At 51.2% G+C, this 16443-nt stretch overlaps 9 protein-coding genes across 9 annotated transcripts; 6 read left to right on the plus strand and 3 right to left on the minus strand.

Moving 5' to 3' along the window:
* The first annotated feature begins 178 nt into the window (after nucleotides 1–178).
* Nucleotides 179–1795, plus strand: STEHIDRAFT_123797 (Formate/glycerate dehydrogenase catalytic domain-like protein). Its single transcript, XM_007307426.1, has 4 exons — nucleotides 179–391; nucleotides 478–957; nucleotides 1050–1322; nucleotides 1385–1795. Exons 1-4 carry the CDS (start codon nucleotides 228–230, stop codon nucleotides 1584–1586), a joined length of 1119 nt encoding a protein of 372 aa, XP_007307488.1. The 5' UTR covers nucleotides 179–227; the 3' UTR covers nucleotides 1587–1795.
* A 422-nt stretch (nucleotides 1796–2217) lies between these two features.
* On the plus strand, nucleotides 2218–2627 carry STEHIDRAFT_113506 (uncharacterized protein; the record flags this gene model as incomplete). Its single annotated transcript, XM_007307427.1, has 2 exons — nucleotides 2218–2299; nucleotides 2347–2627. 2 exons carry the CDS (start codon nucleotides 2218–2220, stop codon nucleotides 2625–2627), a joined length of 363 nt encoding a protein of 120 aa, XP_007307489.1.
* A 1787-nt stretch (nucleotides 2628–4414) lies between these two features.
* Nucleotides 4415–5718, plus strand: STEHIDRAFT_159945 (uncharacterized protein; the record flags this gene model as incomplete). The annotated part of the gene is made up of 2 exons (XM_007307428.1): nucleotides 4415–4760; nucleotides 4817–5718. The coding sequence occupies 2 exons, from the start codon at nucleotides 4415–4417 to the stop codon at nucleotides 5716–5718; spliced, it is 1248 nt and encodes a 415-aa protein (XP_007307490.1).
* A 1070-nt stretch (nucleotides 5719–6788) lies between these two features.
* On the minus strand, nucleotides 6789–7178 carry STEHIDRAFT_113508 (uncharacterized protein; the record flags this gene model as incomplete). Its single annotated transcript, XM_007307429.1, has 1 exon — nucleotides 6789–7178. The coding sequence occupies one exon, from the start codon at nucleotides 7176–7178 to the stop codon at nucleotides 6789–6791; it is 390 nt and encodes a 129-aa protein (XP_007307491.1).
* A 785-nt stretch (nucleotides 7179–7963) lies between these two features.
* STEHIDRAFT_159947 (uncharacterized protein) lies at nucleotides 7964–8342 on the plus strand (the record flags this gene model as incomplete). The annotated part of the gene is made up of 3 exons (XM_007307430.1): nucleotides 7964–7993; nucleotides 8052–8140; nucleotides 8204–8342. The coding sequence occupies 3 exons, from the start codon at nucleotides 7964–7966 to the stop codon at nucleotides 8340–8342; spliced, it is 258 nt and encodes an 85-aa protein (XP_007307492.1).
* A 354-nt stretch (nucleotides 8343–8696) lies between these two features.
* STEHIDRAFT_63509 (acyltransferase-domain-containing protein) lies at nucleotides 8697–9975 on the minus strand (the record flags this gene model as incomplete). The annotated part of the gene is made up of 5 exons (XM_007307254.1): nucleotides 8697–9145; nucleotides 9207–9321; nucleotides 9372–9573; nucleotides 9631–9740; nucleotides 9799–9975. The coding sequence occupies 5 exons, from the start codon at nucleotides 9973–9975 to the stop codon at nucleotides 8697–8699; spliced, it is 1053 nt and encodes a 350-aa protein (XP_007307316.1).
* A 2332-nt stretch (nucleotides 9976–12307) lies between these two features.
* STEHIDRAFT_123800 (uncharacterized protein) lies at nucleotides 12308–13819 on the plus strand. The gene is made up of 2 exons (XM_007307431.1): nucleotides 12308–12348; nucleotides 12430–13819. Exon 2 carries the CDS (start codon nucleotides 12431–12433, stop codon nucleotides 13568–13570), a length of 1140 nt encoding a protein of 379 aa, XP_007307493.1. The 5' UTR covers nucleotides 12308–12348; nucleotide 12430; the 3' UTR covers nucleotides 13571–13819.
* Nucleotides 13820–14060: 241 nt separating this feature from the next.
* Nucleotides 14061–14931, plus strand: APO2/CPO2 (Cloroperoxidase; the record flags this gene model as incomplete). Its single annotated transcript, XM_007307432.1, has 3 exons — nucleotides 14061–14153; nucleotides 14216–14238; nucleotides 14290–14931. The coding sequence occupies 3 exons, from the start codon at nucleotides 14061–14063 to the stop codon at nucleotides 14888–14890; spliced, it is 717 nt and encodes a 238-aa protein (XP_007307494.1). The 3' UTR covers nucleotides 14891–14931.
* Nucleotides 14932–15357: 426 nt separating this feature from the next.
* STEHIDRAFT_63396 (uncharacterized protein) lies at nucleotides 15358–16317 on the minus strand (the record flags this gene model as incomplete). Its single annotated transcript, XM_007307246.1, has 1 exon — nucleotides 15358–16317. One exon carries the CDS (start codon nucleotides 16315–16317, stop codon nucleotides 15358–15360), a length of 960 nt encoding a protein of 319 aa, XP_007307308.1.
* Nucleotides 16318–16443: the final 126 nt, after the last annotated feature.

Genomic DNA, 16443 nt, shown 5'->3' on the forward strand with positions numbered 1-16443 from the left:
CCGCACAGGCCAGCGAACAGAGGCGCCACACATTGGAAGTGCCACACCGACAATCACTGATAAGATTAGATCCATTTCTCGAGTCTCGTCCAATTCTCGTCCGTCTTCTGGACCACCGAGTCACTTCGACCTGCTCAAATACTTCAGAGCTTGGCGTCCTCCTCTCTATTAGATCTACCCTCACACCCATCTACACCCATAACCACAAAACTTGATTTTCATACGAGATGTCTGGCTCTGACAAGGCTTTCTGGTTGCGCTGTGAAAAGAAGGAGTTTGAGCGTCGTGCGGCGCTCACTCCTACCACCGCTAAAAAGCTCATCGATGCAGGCTTCGAGATCTTCGTCGAGCGCGACGAGCAACGTATCTTCGACGATTCAGAATACGAGGCGTACGTTCCATGTCTCTATCGAGACGATCATATCTGTCATTACTGATGAACCCTTGTGCAATCCGTATGTCTTCCACCTTACATAGCGTCGGCTGCAAGCTCGTAGACCACAACTCTTGGCCCTCTGCCCCGACGTCAGTCCCCATCATCGGGCTCAAGGAGCTTCCCGCCTCCGACTCTCCTCTCCCGCATACACACATTCAATTCGCCCACTGTTACAAGCAACAGGCAGGCTGGTCTTCCGTTCTCTCCCGTTTCCACCGCGGCCACGGGACGCTCTACGACCTCGAATTCTTGAACGACGCTGCTGGACGGAGGGTCGCAGCGTTCGGCTTCCATGCTGGTTTTGCAGGCGCGGCTGCTGGTGCGTTGGCTCTTGCTGCGATGAAGGAAGGAAATACTCTGGGGAGGTTGGAGCCGTATGTGAATGAGGCGGCGATGGTAGAGGACTTGAAGGCGAAGTTGCCGGGAGGGAGTGGGAAGGGAGTGAAGGCTTTGGTCATTGGAGCTTTGGGAAGGTGTGGTAGGGGTGCTGTGGATCTGTTTAGGAAGATCGGGCTGGATGAGTGCGTCTTCATCTTATAGCTCCTTTTTCCGTATTTTATGTTGCTCATCTAACATCGTTCTGATCACACGTTTCATCTATCTCGTCTTACAGAGATGACATCGTGAAGTGGGATATGGCGGAGACCGCAAAGGGAGGTCCCTTCCAAGAGATCCTCGACGTCGACATCTTCGTCAACTGCATCTACCTCACATCCAAGATCCCCTCCTTCGTCACCGCCGAGACGATCGCCGCCGCTGGCAAGTCACGCAAGTTGAGGGTCGTAGTCGACGTCAGTTGCGATACGACGAACCCGAACAACCCGATTCCGATCTACAACATCAACACGACGTTCTCGGAACCTACGGTCCCCGTTGCGGGTATTGGGTGCGCTCATCGTCACGTCTTTGTTACCCCTGCGGCTATTAAATTTAATTTCTGGTGTTTAGTGAGGGCAACCCACCCATGTCCGTCATTTCCATCGACCATCTCCCCACGCTCCTTCCCCGCGAAGCCTCTGAACAATTCAGCTCCGACCTCTTGCCTTCTTTGTTGGAGTTCCCCAACAGGAAGTCAGCTCGCGTGTGGACGGATGCCGAGAAGCTCTACCAGGAAAAGTTGGCCGAAGCAGTCAAGGTCGAGGGGCTTTGAGGGAGTCGTTGCCACCAAACTGCTTAAAAGTGCCTGCGAGGAACGAAGAAGGAAGTACAAAATAACTTATTGAAGTTATAGCGGTTTGTTTGTTTGTTTGATTAGATGTGCTAGAAGGTGTTCAAAACAAAAGTTGCTACTCATCGCTACCTACAATCCTCGGATAAGGCAAATCCAGAAGTGGCGCCACCACACGCCACACGGATTCAGAACCTACCCTTTCCCGGTCAGCAGTGGGCACAGCACCGATCTCAATTACATTGAGTCGGAGAGCTGAATTACTCACTCCCCGAGACATTGTCAAATAAACCAGCCCCTATCCTTTTCCATTCAATCTTACCGTCATCGAGAGGAAGGAAATCCAAGCACTGTTTGTCATCGGGCCCAGCAGTCCATGCAAGGCTCAGATTGTTTAACAAGCGGTCGAGTATACTCTACGATTGGTATAAGTATTAGTGACGGAATTCCCGCCGTTTCTCCGAGACTTGCGCATCGTCTCAGATGGTGGACTGGTGGGCGTTTAAGAGCAGGTTCTTGTTGTGGTGGTTTGTCTCACGAAAACCCACATCTTCTCTGCTCCATATACCTTCTACGCATAGGCCTTACCAGAGCACCACACCCTCTATACACCATGTTCAACAAAAGCTCTACTACTGCGTCCGAGACCGAGAAGGTGTCGTCGAAGTGCAACGCCAGCGCCCGTGGCATCTCAGGTACGTGCTCCCTCTTTCCTTTTGCTCTTGAATGCTGTTGCTTACAGGTGAGACTATGCATACAGAGAAGTCCCGTCCCGTCAGCGGCCACACCCAAGCCTTCAAGACCGTAGCTACTCGTCTCCGCCCAGACCTTGTGGCAATCATCAACTTCTTCAAATTCCAGGGAGGAGAACAGGAAGAAGATCAGCATGGAGTGCAGGAGATGTATCCTGGAGAAGCAGCTTGGGATGCTTTTGCGAAGGAACATCTTGGACCACGGGTGATCGGTGAATACGTGAAGGATGGAGATAGGTTTCGGATGGTCCAGCGTGTTTGGGGGTCATAAGGCTTTGTATGGTTGGCGGTGCATTAAATTGTGGTTTCTTCGTGTCAGACCGTTTCGTGTGTTTAGTTTCGAACGGAATATTTTATTTTTCCTTTACGTGTTCATACCTCGTACGTGCAATCAGTTTTTGTTTCCTTCGCCTCTGGTTCTCTGCTTTCTATGTATAATTGCTTGTCATCAAATCCCAATATTCGGGTGGAAGAGTAGACTTCGCTGAAGGGCCCAGTTGTAGGACGTGGCTATTTGCCTGCGGTCAGAGGGAGCGCGAAGTTCTTTGGCGACGGAAAGGCCGATCTCGCTGTATTTGGAGAAAACGATGAGAGTGAATAGTGTGATACGTAGACCCCGAGCCAAAGTAAGTGAAAACGGTCTGCGACAGTGAACAATCATCGGAGGGATTCAAGTGGTCTACGTCTTCCTAAGTAACTCGAATGAGGTGGGTAATGGAACTAAGAACGAACCTTTCCAGCACCATTGTCCGGGTGCGAACTCTGGCATTTTGATTGTGTCTCTTGTGGCATCGATGGAAAGAGCCGTTTTGGACAGCGTTGTACGGCGAGGTGTTGCTGCGTCTGTGTGGAGTGTTATCATGTTAACAGTAACTCGATTGACAAGACAAGGACTCGTAGCTCAAGCATACAACCTCGACCAAAAGGACTGCTAGAATCATAAGGTGGTCGCGACCACGATTAGTGGACGACGCGAGTGCACTCGTGATGCGTTCGAGTACCTCTCAGGGCTCTTTGAAGAGCATGTAGCTCAAATGAAAGCCGTAAGAGAGCATTGATCAACGGTACAACTCTTACTGAGGCTTTCATCGACAGCCTGACCCTCGTAGGGTGACGGTGGTGTGAAGAAAATATCGCTCAATTTGGTATGGTCTCCACCCGAGGACTATGGATTTCGTACAGGTTTATAGATGATCGGCTGTCAAAGGTTTCGACTCCGAGTCGGCAACGCGAAGTGAAGATCGCAGCCCTTTGGCCGCAGAACGGCATCAGGTAGCAGATCGCGTCAAATAGAGCGAAATGTACAGATGTTTTCCGCCATGGGAAGTCATCTAGTTCTACATTCCTGTACCATCGAGGAAAGGAAACCGCCCGCCAGATGACAAGAAGGGCAGAAAAAACATAAGTTATCAGGTACGCCTGTTCCACCGGGAAGTGATGAGAACATGTCTCCAAGACATATGCTGCGCAGTGCGGAAATATTTGGGTGTGGCGAGAACATTGCGGTTGATGTCGTCTCCAAGCTTCAAGATGTTCAAGCCAGCTATACAGTAGAGCAATTCTTCACAGAACGCAAGTAGACTGGATCAGAGCATATAGCAAGAGTCGTGGTTCGAGACAAGATTGAAGCCGTGAGAAGAAACGATTGAGCGGCCTGGCTTGAGCCAGACGTGGCGCGCCAAGGGGTTGAGGTAACCAGGTTGCTACGGCCGGCCGTAGTACGGTCTTCAACGACGCTTAGCGCAGCGAACACACTATTACTACGCCCCGACCGCGAGGATACATAAACACAGCCGACTTGACACGCTACCACTATAAAGTGCTGTCTTCGGTCTTGTCTTGTTTCCTCTTCCTGTCTTTATTTTTCTCTCCTTTTCACATCCTTTCTTCTCTACTTTGGGCTCCCTTGTTTCGCCTGTGTCTTTTGACAATCGCTTGCCAATTACACCGGTGCTGGTCGCCCATCCTAATCTCGACAAGTTCGCGAGCTCGTTCTACCGACTTCTCTGCTCGACCGCAGCCTCCATTTTTAAACCCGTCGTCCGTCCGTCCATCGCCATGGATTGCCTCTCTTTCCAACTCCCACAGATCTCTATCTCCTCCGCCCCACCCACCAGCCCTCCCTCGGCCGAGCCGTTCTCTCCCTTCTCTGGTTCTCAACTTCTGTCTGTCGAGGTCCAGGATTCCTACAGGCCGTCGCTTCTCAGCCCACCACCAATGCACCCTCCGAAGATCTCTTCTCCGCTCCGCCCAGTTGATGGCAACGCTCTGAAGAAGGGCATTGATCAAGACCGTTTCCAGGCTCTGCTGACCGCAACAAAGGAGCGAAACGCCACTAGTACGAGCAGGAAGTCTGCTGATCTTCGCAAGGAGATCGCACTGAAGACTCACAAGAGCAAGCAAAGTATGTTGATCTTCCCGTTTCATCGTATGATGCCCGTCCATCCTAACGCATTCAAGTGGAACGCCGTGCTCTCTTCCTATCCAAGGTCCAGGCACCTCCTTCGCCTACCGCTACGACTACGCCGAAGACGCCACCAGAGTCGCCTGCGATCTTCCACTACTCGCTTCCGTCCCCTGGTCTCGTCTCGCCACTCGCCTTGTACGAATCTATGAATATGGAATATGACCACGGCATCCCCGTTTCTCCTTGGATCGAGCAGGTTGACTTCCGCCTCCCTCTTGAGAAGAAGGCCCCATCGTTGGTTCCGAAACGTCCCTCTACACAACCCCGCACTCACTCACTTCCTTCTCTGGACGAGATCACCGCCCGCCTAAGCAAAGATAGTAGCGTGCCTGCAACGCGAGAATCATCAAGGCCTCATCGCCTCCCTACCTTCTTACGTCAAGAGCCTACCCCAAAGATGCCCACCATCGTCGTTTCGAACGCTGATGCTTCTCCAGCACCAACGCAACGACCACGTCTCAACCTTCCATTTGGCGTTTCACGGCAGACGAAACCCTCCACCCCGGTAGCGCAATCCACAAGGACGACCGCCGAGCGACCTAAGCTCGCTATCCCTACGTCTACATCTAAAGCATGCGGGCCGCCGGCTTCACCCCGCTCTCCGTTGTTGCAAGTTACGACGACCATCGTTCCTCCATCCAGCGCGGCTTCGCCGAGAAACCTCACCGAGACCAACGTCATCGCGCTGAACTCTCGGGTCCGCACCGCTCGCGATATGATGTCCACGCTCAGGAGGAGAATGAGCTGTTCGCCTTCGGATTGTGGCGTCGTAGGGCACGGTGAGGTTTCGGTGGAGGAGAGGAAGCTAAGGAGGATCAGCGCCCCTGCTGAGTTACAGAGGCGCGAACGCATCGAGTTCGCGCATCCGGTACTCAGCATGCCTGGTGGATTCTGAGGAAAACATAAGAAGATATCTGATGGCATTTCGAACGGTCAATGGTTTCGGACAGAGAAACGGTGTGCGGGTCTACATCTCACGTGCGTTTCCCTTCTGTTCTATATCTTACTCCCAATTCTCCTCAAGTCTTTATTGTCTTCTACGTCCTTGTTTTCTGCTCTGTTATGCGACACGGTCTCTTGAACCCTGGACATCCATTAATACAGGCCTTCTCTTTCCACTGATAGGATTTGCTCAACTTTCATTCACCCGCTGTCGGTTCGGCTCGCTTGATCGACGCCTCCGCGCTGCTGTACGTTGTACGTTGTACGATTATGGGTCGTCGGTTTCGGTCCTTCCGTCTGGATTACGGGGTTCAGGTTTCGATGGGACTACGGGGTTCTGAAGAAAATGTTAAATATAGATGGATAGGTAACATAGGATTGGGAATAGGTTCTTCCGCTTAATTTGTTGTGGTTTTTGGTACGGTCTTGATCGTGTTTCGTTTAGATTCGTTACAACCACCCGCTACCACTTATTCCATCCTCCTATCTTCTTCCCATTTTCGTATCCTCTCCCCTTCCACCCCATTCCCCGTTCCTTCGTCCTTTGGTAGTAGGCTGAGCCTCTCCATTGGTCCTACCCCAGACTTTCCGAACCTTGAAAGATACCAGTCTATCTCGCGATACCATTCTTCCTTTCCCTTCGTACTTCGTTCTTCGTGCAGCCAGCCCCCGTTGATCGGTCGGCTCGGTACACAGTTACCGATCCCATTCCAACTCTACACTCATTCGTTCTTTTACCCCACGTTAACCCTGTTGTACAGCTGGAACCTTCCGACTCCCGGGCTTTAACACATTCAATATTCATCGCCGGACAGACTTCTGACTAGCACTTATTTATTGGTCTCGTATTTACGCACAGCTTATACCTAGCTACAAAGTATCAATGAACGGTTTGTGGGCTGTGCCCTTGTTCTGTTCATGTACACCCTCAGTCAACCTGGCTCATCCTGAGACGCCGACCACGAGAGGCTCGACCTAACGTAAATGTGGAAAACAGCAAGACAATTCTGCAAATTACAAGTGTCAATATGCAACTCCAATATCTGCACCATCTTCAACTTCGCTAAACTTTCCCGGTCCCCAATCCAAACATGTCAGTGGCACCATCCCTTCCTCCCCGCCGTCATTCACACATAATGCCCGGTCATCTGCGTGTATGTTTACGATCGTCACCCTCTCTCCGAGCGTGCAGCTTAATTCATCTGGCCTTGCGGGTGTGGACGTCGCGCGGACGATGGCCATCGTGTGATCCCTCATAGGCTTGGTATGCTCGATGGTCGTGGTCGTGGTCGTGGTCACAGTGATTCTCCCGTTGACCACCGGCCTGGCGCTGAATCCGGTCATGGCACGGGTGGAAGTCTCCACAGCATCCGTGCTCTCAGCGTTCTCTACATAGCGTGGATCGACGGTCATCGTCAAGTGCTCCTCGACTGGGTGCATTCGACGCATTACCCAAGTACACCGGTTTTCTGGTGACTCAGAGCCCAAATATACATGGTCTGCTGATGAAGAGCTCTCGATAACCAGGTATGCGCGGTCTCCTTTTTTGAGATCCTTGGACCGTCAGCACAGCAACAGTGACCGACCAACCGGGTATCATGGTACCCTCAAGAGAGTAATGTCCATATCAAGGATCCTTACATAGAACTTTCAAATCAATGCCATCGCCTGAAGGCTCGGGTGATCGCAGCGTCAACCGGTACAGACTCGGACTGAAGAAGGAAGACGTTTGCAAGTACGTTGACAAGTGGCACACTGAGTAAGTATGGATGCCTGTGACTGTACAGATGATTACCATGCATATATGAATAAGAAGATGATAATAATTGCCGATCCTTAAGGCCTTACTACTTAGTCCTAGTTGGCTTCAAGTTGGTCTCCCGCTCCTGCTAGACAACTGTGCGCTGGGCGCGCTTTCGTATCGGGGTGTTCTGAGTTCGAAGGTTCTGAGTTCGAAGTACACAGCAAGAAATGTATATTTCTATCGTTTATGTATACCGGGGAGTACCCCAGGCGTACAAGGTAGCAAAGGGAGGAGGAAATAGTCAGAAATAAGACATTGGACATTGGACAAGGAGACCAAGTTTTCGCGACGCCACACGAACAATGACGTAATATCGCTTACGCACGCGAATACTCACACATTTTCCCGCGCGCCACGAAACACGAACTCATTCCTCAACTACCTTCACAGCATCATGTCCGGCCAGTTCGACGAGGCTACTCAGGTCCGTGCTCTGATCAACTCAGCCGAAACATGTCATTGATTCGAGATATAATCCACAGAAAGAGCTGCAGACTTTCCTGGACAGGGAGCAGGCCCAAGCTCGCGTCCAGCAATCTATCCATACTTTCACCAGTATGTGCTGGGACAAGTGCGTCTTATATCGTCTCTTCTTTCTCATATAGCTCTGATACGGAGTGAAATGTATGAATAGATGTATCACAGGTACTCCGTCCACACGTTTCTCTCGCAGCGAAGAGAGCTGCCTCGTCAACTGCGTGGACCGATTCCTAGACACGAGTCTGTTCATGGTGAAGAAGATTGAGGAGCAGCGGGAACAGATGCAGCGATAGAGCTTCCGTCACTCATTCACGCCCACACACACGCCGCATCTTTGCCTCACTGTTCAAAAGTTTCATAGTACGCTTCCTCTATTTAATGCAGCATCACTACACCGTTCCATAAAAGAAATGCGCATGCCACGTATTGGCCGAAGACGTGTTCATAAATAGATCGTGGTAGAAAGAACAACAAACAAACGTAGGACGTGAGGTGAGTAACATGGTACACGTACTAAACAAACCATATGTGTATACAGTCCAATCCGGTACACCCAATCCCTCTTCCTGTTGGATCCTCAGTACAGCAAACCTACCAGACACCCAAAACCAAACAAAAACACGGAAAATAACAGCAGGCAGCCCAACTCAAGGGATTAGACTCTTGAGCTTCGTCCCGAAATATCCCGCTAACGCCGGCACGAAGAACATGAATGCTCCCAAAGTTTCCCTATTATGCCTCAACTTGACGGGAATCACGACCTCGGGCTCATTCTCCAAGGAGGGCGACATGGACCCCGTCTCGAGATATCGACTCATGACCTTATCCTTCTCTAGCCAGAGCTCCCTTAACCAGAGATCAAACTTGTCCTTCTCGACTTCGGGAACGTCAGCCTCAAGTGCTGTAGATTTGGCCGAACCGTTGCTGGGAGTAGTGGGAAGGCTAGTGGGACTCGTCTTTGACACATCGCCAATGGGCACGTCCCTCGCGACATCGAAGCGGCGGATATGCATGTGGACGGCCGGAGGGGGTACGCGATCCCAGAAGATAGAACGGAGCGTGTAGTATGCTTGCCCGTACCCCATTGGCGGGATGCCTGAATTTGAACATGAGTTTGTGCGCACAGGACGTATATCTCGAGGCAGAACAAGACGGACCTGGGTATGCGACAGTGATATCTATGAGCTGCAAACTCGGTATCCGTGGTGACAATGCCCTGAGGCTGTAAAGTAGGCCAGTCGATCTCGGAAGGAGGGTGTGGACCATGTCCGGCTGTGTACAACCGTCAGCAAGCACCGAGAATATGATGGGGCGTCACTTACGATCCCAATCTTGTCGGCGTACTTTTTGCTGATAGGTCTCGTATCCTTGCTCACCAGCGTGCCTTCAGGATACAATATGAAAGTAAGAGGAATATCGGTCTGTTCGGCTTGACGACCAATCGTAGCGAGCTCTTTCACGAGATAGTGCCGGTCAGACGCCCATGAGCGGGCCAGGAAGATGAAGTTGAAGAACTGCATGCCCCTACTTCGTGTTCACAGATGGATTCCACACATAGAAGGATGCGCGAGAGAAACGTACCAGCCAAGAATGGGTACCCATTTAAGACTCTTCTTCAGTACTATGTACACATCTCTATGCGTACCGGCGAAATAAGTCAGACACCAGGCGTACATCCAATCAGCGTAGACCTGTATATTCAATCATCTAAGGACCAACGTATCGGTCGGACTGCTGGACATAACGCACCTGATGGTTCGCAATCAAGACCGATTTATGTGGCAGGTTTAACTTGACCACCCTTCCCTTCGTATTCTTCACAACTAAGCCTTCGACCTCGTCATCCGTGAATGCACCCGGTCCCTCCCTTTCGAACGTCACCACCAGTTTCGATGGTGCAAACCACTGGAAGGAAAGCACTACCATCGAAGTCGAGATAAAGTTGAGTACGTTTACATATGGCCAATAGGACGACCATGGCAGTCCCAGGAAAAAGCCAGCACTCACCCAGCAACGTTCCAAAAGCCCCTTTACTACATCGTATCCCACTCTCGTACACCCCGCTCGTCCAAGGCAACAATCTCAACGGCAAAAGGAGGATAAATTGTGCCGCATTGATCATGATGCATGCGAGGTTGAAGACAATACTCCAGCCCAATGCGTTGAGAGTTTGGTGCCACGTCCTCGGAGGTCTGTCTGAGATTTTCAGTGTATGGAGACCATGTCCCTCGGATGTCATGTCTAGTGCGTTTCCATTCGTCGTAGCCATATCAAACAAAGCCTGAGTCTAGGGGAATCCAGGAGAGTAGGAGTACCACAGAACCCGAGCACGAGGGTGAAGGGTGGTGTACTGCCTGTGAAGGCCCACACGCACTGATTTAGCAGCACAGGCGCTTACCAGGCTCAGGGGGTATGTCAGCGACAGCGACATATTATCGGAACAGTCGGCCTCCACGTGAAAATCATCGTTATGTTCATATCGAGAACGCTCCCGTTAGAGACACATCGCGTTCCATTCGTGGTATCTTTGAGAAGAGCGATGTAGGGCGTATATGCAGATCGTGGTGGCGAGGTGTATGGACGTGGCACGCCGTCGATAATTAAACGCCAAGAACTTTCTGCTAAAACATTCGGAAAGACCCTGACCTCAGGCTGAGTCCGCACTTGGCCCGCAGTGGGCGGAGGAGTTGTGGCCCAAGGAACAAAGCAAGGAGAAAGTGCATTCGTTACTCTACTATTGCCACTCCTAAAAGTGCAACATCGAAGAGCACTTCAACACCGTCTCAATCTCTTAACAACATGTGAGTATAATAAGTATGAGGTATAGGAATAATCATTCCGGACACGAGAAGAATGAAACCTCTCTACGTAGAACTCTCCACAAAAAAATCAGCCTCCATGTTTCCCCAAATACCAATCAACCCGACCCAGAATAGACATTGTCGTGCCGATGACATACTGAGCTAAGGCGTTGAAGAATGGATACCAGCCGAAGATAGTGTGAGTGTGCTCGTGGCGTGAGGGCGGGAGAAGTCATCGAAAGGGTATGGCGGCTGTATGGAAGCGGGCGGTAATGACACTATAAAAGTTGATGCATGGGAAAGGGGATGCGAGGATGGAGGCTGAGGTTGAGTTAGTCAAAATATGTCCAAAACCTATAGGGTGCTGAAGGAGAGGTTGAGAGAAGCCTCGCATGAGAAAGTTTGCGGCAGGAATTCCGAATGTTTGAAGTGAACGAAGGAAGCTGTGTGTGTGCTTCAGGTCAAGTCGATGATCACGAGCAGGCTTATGATCCAAATATGATGGTGTAGATAGGAGGTAGAAGGGCTAATTTTTGTAAATGTGATGTAAAATGGACTTGTACAACACAGTGCACTTCCAAACCAAGCGGTGATGCAAAGGTATACAGACCGTGGATGAACCACAGTTCATCAACGGGATTGATGTGGTCGCATCTACTGACCCACCTTCTTTACACTCGTTGGAGAGTAATCCAGAGTATCGTGGTCAGTGGGAGGTTCGGATCCTGTCGAACTCTAATTGAATATTCGAATATTTATCGCATGGCATATACGCGAGTGAAGAAGTGAAGAAGTCGTTCCGTATAAGGGAGCGAAGATGAAGCTGGACGAGTAGGCAGGGTCGCGCACCTTATGCAATTTTAGAACGGGGAGTTTCTTTGTTGCCTCAAGTCTTATTACCTAGGAGAGACATCACACAGGGTAGGGAAGCTATCGGAGCCTAAGATTGAACAGAGTGAGCCTAAGTTATTGAAAGCATGGTTCGCGGTCGGCCCCAGAAGCGCCATGATAGAACCCGACGCGAGGCCCAATGTACGTCGATATCAAAGGCCTGACTGGCAAGTGAGATGCTCTGATGAGTGAAGTTTCTCCAAACACGATGCTACTAATAGGGCGCCAGTGAGAGGAGAAGGAACTTAGGAAGGATTGAGACAAATTGTTCCTTTGGTGTCCGAATGCTGCCTGGATATGGACAAAGGCGGTACGATGCCGAGCATTCGGTCCGGTCCGAACTTGCTTCCAGCAGCAACTCCGATCTTCGATGCTGTTTGCCTCGGTACGTACTTGTGGCAGCAGTCCAGCCGTCCTGCGCACCCCCAACAAGCTCCACCCGTGTTCGTTCGCACCTCTCTGGTGCTCACCAGAATATATATAACGACCTTCCATGAGTATGACCCTACCATCATCCCCTGTTGAGCGTATCCGCTTTCTAAATTTCTACCCCGAGCGATAAAGTACCGCGTCCTTCGTACCTTCAGAACTGTTCAAGTATCTTAAGGTGCGTCTTAGACAGACATAATCTAAGAGCTTCACAATTCATCTCTTGAGCAGCACAGTTGATGTACCAACTTCTTTGTAGCATGTCGTCTTTCTTGACTGGGTACACCCCTCCGAAGGCTCGCCTCGTCGACGACCTCATACCGCTCATCCTCGAAAGCAGCGACTCGTGGTGGTCATGCGACTACGCTCGCCTCATGCGCGTTTCGCCTGCTTGGGCAAGCTTCGTACGAACGCGTCTCTACGCCCGTCCTCAACTACATACCTTCGACGCGTGCACGCTTCTCGCGCGAACAATACGCGAGAACCCTGGAATTGCGTCGTTCATTACGGGACTTGATCTATGTCCAGTCCCTGTCGAGGATAGTTATCTCATCCGCATTGATATTTCGAGCATACGCACACTGTTCAGTGTGGAGGGCCTTCGATTTGTGGCACTCAGACAGGAGCTTGCTGTTGACGCGGAGAGGTTCTTGCGTTGCCTCGCGCGTCCAGAGACTTTGGAGGAATTGATTATCGATGGCCATTCCTTCGATTTTATGAGCGGATGGGATCCCCTCTACCTACGCAAGCCAGCACGCCTTCGCTGGGACCAAGAGATGACCTCCAAGTTCCCGAACCTTTGTCGTCTTCGTGTTTCCCACGCCGAACTCTCCATTCCCTATAAAAGCCCAATCCACCGCCTTCAACTTACTCATCTCGATCTCGACAAAGTCACCATAGTACAGGGACAGCTCCACAATCTCTCCACATCCTGGGACGAGCTACAATCTCTGGACATTATTGCGCTAGCCGACATAGACCTCCACCGTCATCTCCCACTCCTCCTTTCCTCATGCTGTTCCTCCCTTCGTAGCCTTCATATCCAAGTTTTGGGAACGCATTGCGAGGACCTCATCTTTTCCGACACCACCGCCGCTACGTCAGCTATGTCCTTTCCTTCTCTACTTGAGGTACGACTCAGCGGTATCGATGCGAGCGCACACACGCTGCAGTGTATTGAGAAGTGGTGCCCAAAACTGGAGGTTTTTGTGGTGCTGGGGAGAAAGGTGAGAGTGGCGCCACTGGAATGGGTAGCGTTTTTAGCAAGCGGGGCGTTACCCAGCTTGCAGGGATTCAAAGCTCCTGGAGGAACGGGAAGGGAGGCAACCCAGAAATGGACAGAAGAGGAAGAAAAAAGAGTCATGGACGCGTGCGTTGAGAGGCAGGTTACGTGTTACTAAAGAGATTGTGTCGTTAGTGGTGACTTGGTGTGGTTGTTGTTTGTGGTCTGTCCACCGAGTCCCTTTCATCTCTTGCTCTCGGCTTATGATCCCCGTTGACTCTATAATTACGACAGTGTCCGCTAATTCATTTGGATCATCCGCAGTCCCGAGCTGCTCGACTGCTTGTCCCCTTTTATATCCATCTCGTATGCGCATGTACATTACTTTCGACGTGGCGCCACAGTGGCGCTCTATGGAATGCACCTACCATTACCAGTGTACCAGCCGCCTATAACCGCTGGCGCGCTTCTTGCCGTGCTAACTAGGTTCACACCTCTCACGGATTCCAGGCAACTGAGACGCCATCACAACTTGCAAGTCACTTTGGGACTTCTTCTGGAGATTTTGCGTGTGATGATGCTTCCTTTCCTGATACAAACGAAACATTAAAGCCTTGACGTGCTGGCTATGCGGCGCTTGGACTGCGATCTGCTCTTTGTTCATCCCCATGTCTTCGCCCCCTGCTCAGGCCGTCTCTCGAGGGCATGACTATGTGCCCGCCTCACCAGAAGACAGCCGTAGTCCGTGTCCTGGTCTAAACGTTCGGAGCTTTCATTCCTCTCCCAATTTTTACAACTAACGTTGTCGGCTATCATCCACCAGGCTCTCGCCAACCATGGCTATCTGTTTGTCGTCTTTCTTCTACTTTCCAAGGCCGTGTCTAATCCTATGGATAGCCCTCATCATGGTCGCAACTTGACCTTGTTTCAACTCGTAAGCAAGATCCGCGAGGTCTACAACATGTCCTTCCTCCTCGCCATCATCCTCGCCATCCCGGGAATCTGGCTATGCGGAAACATATGGCGTCTCAGCCTCTCCCTCGAAGACCTCGCCAAACACCGCGACGGACTGGAGCACGACGGAAGCCTCGCACACACAGACGTCCCTCCCGACTTCCTCTACGCTCCCAGCCCACCTGATCAGACCAAGCTCAAAGAACTGATCGATGTCTCCTCTGATGGGAAATACATCACGTTTCAGGAACTCGTCGGTCGACGTGCCGCTTTGGACGCCCAGCTTAGCAGGCCGTTTGGGTTCTTTCATTCGCTGGTGGCGAAGTTGGAAACTGCGATGTTGTACAACGTTTTGTCGATGGGACATGCCAAAAAGGATGGAAAGGTTCCGACGGAGTTTGTCAGGCAGTGGGTAGGCGAGGAGAGATTCCCGGAGGGCTGGAAGAGGCCGGAGAAGACGATTGGCGCGTTCAAGATTTCATGGACCATCTATGAGGTTTGGCAGTTGATGAAGAGCGTCTTTCAAACCAAGCGAACGGAGTAGAGCTATCAATGTTGATATCACATAGGTATTATTTAAACAACATAACTCCCAGTCTTCCGAATCACGAACTGCTGTGCCATACAATCTCAGACTAGACCATAAATACTAGTACGAACAGTCTGAGTCCATACAAGTGATGGACGTCGTGCACGTCTACCCTTCTCGGCTTCTCTTCTGAAGCATTTCGCCTTCAAACCACCGAACCACTGACCACTATCATAATATACTCTGGCGAGTAGTTCCTTGCTCTCCACAGTATCCGGATGCATACGTCCGCATACCCTCGTCCTACTCTTTACCACCGTCTCCAAAAGGGATATTGCCTCAGCACGCTGATGGAGACAATAATATACGTTCGCCAAAGAATTCAGGCTGGTTAATGTATCCGGTGAATTTGCTCCAAGCACCTCCCTCCTACCGCCAACCACATCTTCAAATAATCTGGCTGCCTTTGCCGTTCTACCCAGTTAGTGGTACGCATGCGCCAAACTGCGCATGCTCGACAACGTATCGACATTGTTGATCCCGAGAAGCTCTCCCCTCGCTTGAACGACTCGTTCCAATATTGTGCTTGCGTCAACATATTGTTTGAGCGCGAGATAGATGGTGGCCAGGAGATGCTGGCTCTCTAGCGTGTCGCTATGGCGTGAGCCCAGAAACCTTTCTCTCTTCTCTGCAACGCCTTTAAGCAGCGCGGCTGCTTCGGCATTCTCCCCCGTGTGGTGATAGGCTTCAGCGAGACGATGCTCGCTGGTCAACTTGTCAACGTGTCCCTCTCCCAGAGCCCGGGACTGCGAACTCGCAACCTCTTCGAGCAAAACTGCTGCCCATGGATAGGCCTTCCCGGTCTTCAGATACGTCAGAGCAAGTAGATCCTTGCTCTTCAGCGTATCGACATGATCGTTCCCGAGCACCCTTTTCCTCGATGCGAGGACCGCCGCCGATAAGATAGTGGACTTGGTATGCTCTCCAAGCTCGCAATACGTCTGTGCAAGGAGATGTCTACTCGCCAGAGTATAAACATGCTCGCTACCCAGCGCTTCCCGCCGCGCCACCACCACCTTCTCCAATGCTTTGGCAAGCTCACTATAGCGCGAAAGCTCGAAGTAGATAACAGAAAGCAGATGACAACTCTCGAGGGTATCGAGATGTTCGTCGCCTAGCACTCTCTTCCGCGAAACAGCGACGTCTTCGAACAAGGTCACCGCTTGGGCATGACGCCCGAGGGTGTAGTAGACGAGGCCTAAGAGGTGTTTGTTCGCCAGCGTATCGAGGTGATTCTCACCGAGAACTCTTGCCCACGATGAGACGACCTCTTCCAAGAATGTCGCCGCATCTCCGTAACGGCCTTCGCGCAACACTGCGTGTGCTTTGATCAACGCATGGTCTGGCTGGTGCAAGGCGTCGGGAAGTGGCGGAGGGCACATCGCCATCGTTTCTTTGTCTGACTCCCGGTGAAGGTCGTCAGAACATGCGGCCGGAGCGGGATGTCCATGTTTTCGAACAGACAGCAGAGAATTCCAAGGAAAACCAGCCAATTCAGACGTCAGGAA

The sequence above is a fragment of the Stereum hirsutum genome, assembly GCF_000264905.1.
Source record: "Stereum hirsutum FP-91666 SS1 unplaced genomic scaffold STEHIscaffold_13, whole genome shotgun sequence".
NCBI classification, from domain to species: Eukaryota; Fungi; Basidiomycota; class Agaricomycetes; order Russulales; family Stereaceae; genus Stereum; species Stereum hirsutum.

Bases quoted from the DNA above. Each gene is read 5' to 3' on its own strand.
- STEHIDRAFT_123797 (XM_007307426.1), top strand. From the start codon at position 228: ATGTCTGGCTCTGACAAGGCTTTCTGGTTGCGCTGTGAAAAGAAGGAG. The intron at 392-477 runs GTACGTTCCATG...CACCTTACATAG, and splicing joins GACGATTCAGAATACGAGGC to CGTCGGCTGCAAGCTCGTAG. The intron at 958-1,049 runs GTGCGTCTTCAT...CTCGTCTTACAG, and splicing joins AGGAAGATCGGGCTGGATGA to AGATGACATCGTGAAGTGGG.
- STEHIDRAFT_123800 (XM_007307431.1), top strand. From the start codon at position 12,431: ATGTCGTCTTTCTTGACTGGGTACACCCCTCCGAAGGCTCGCCTCGTC.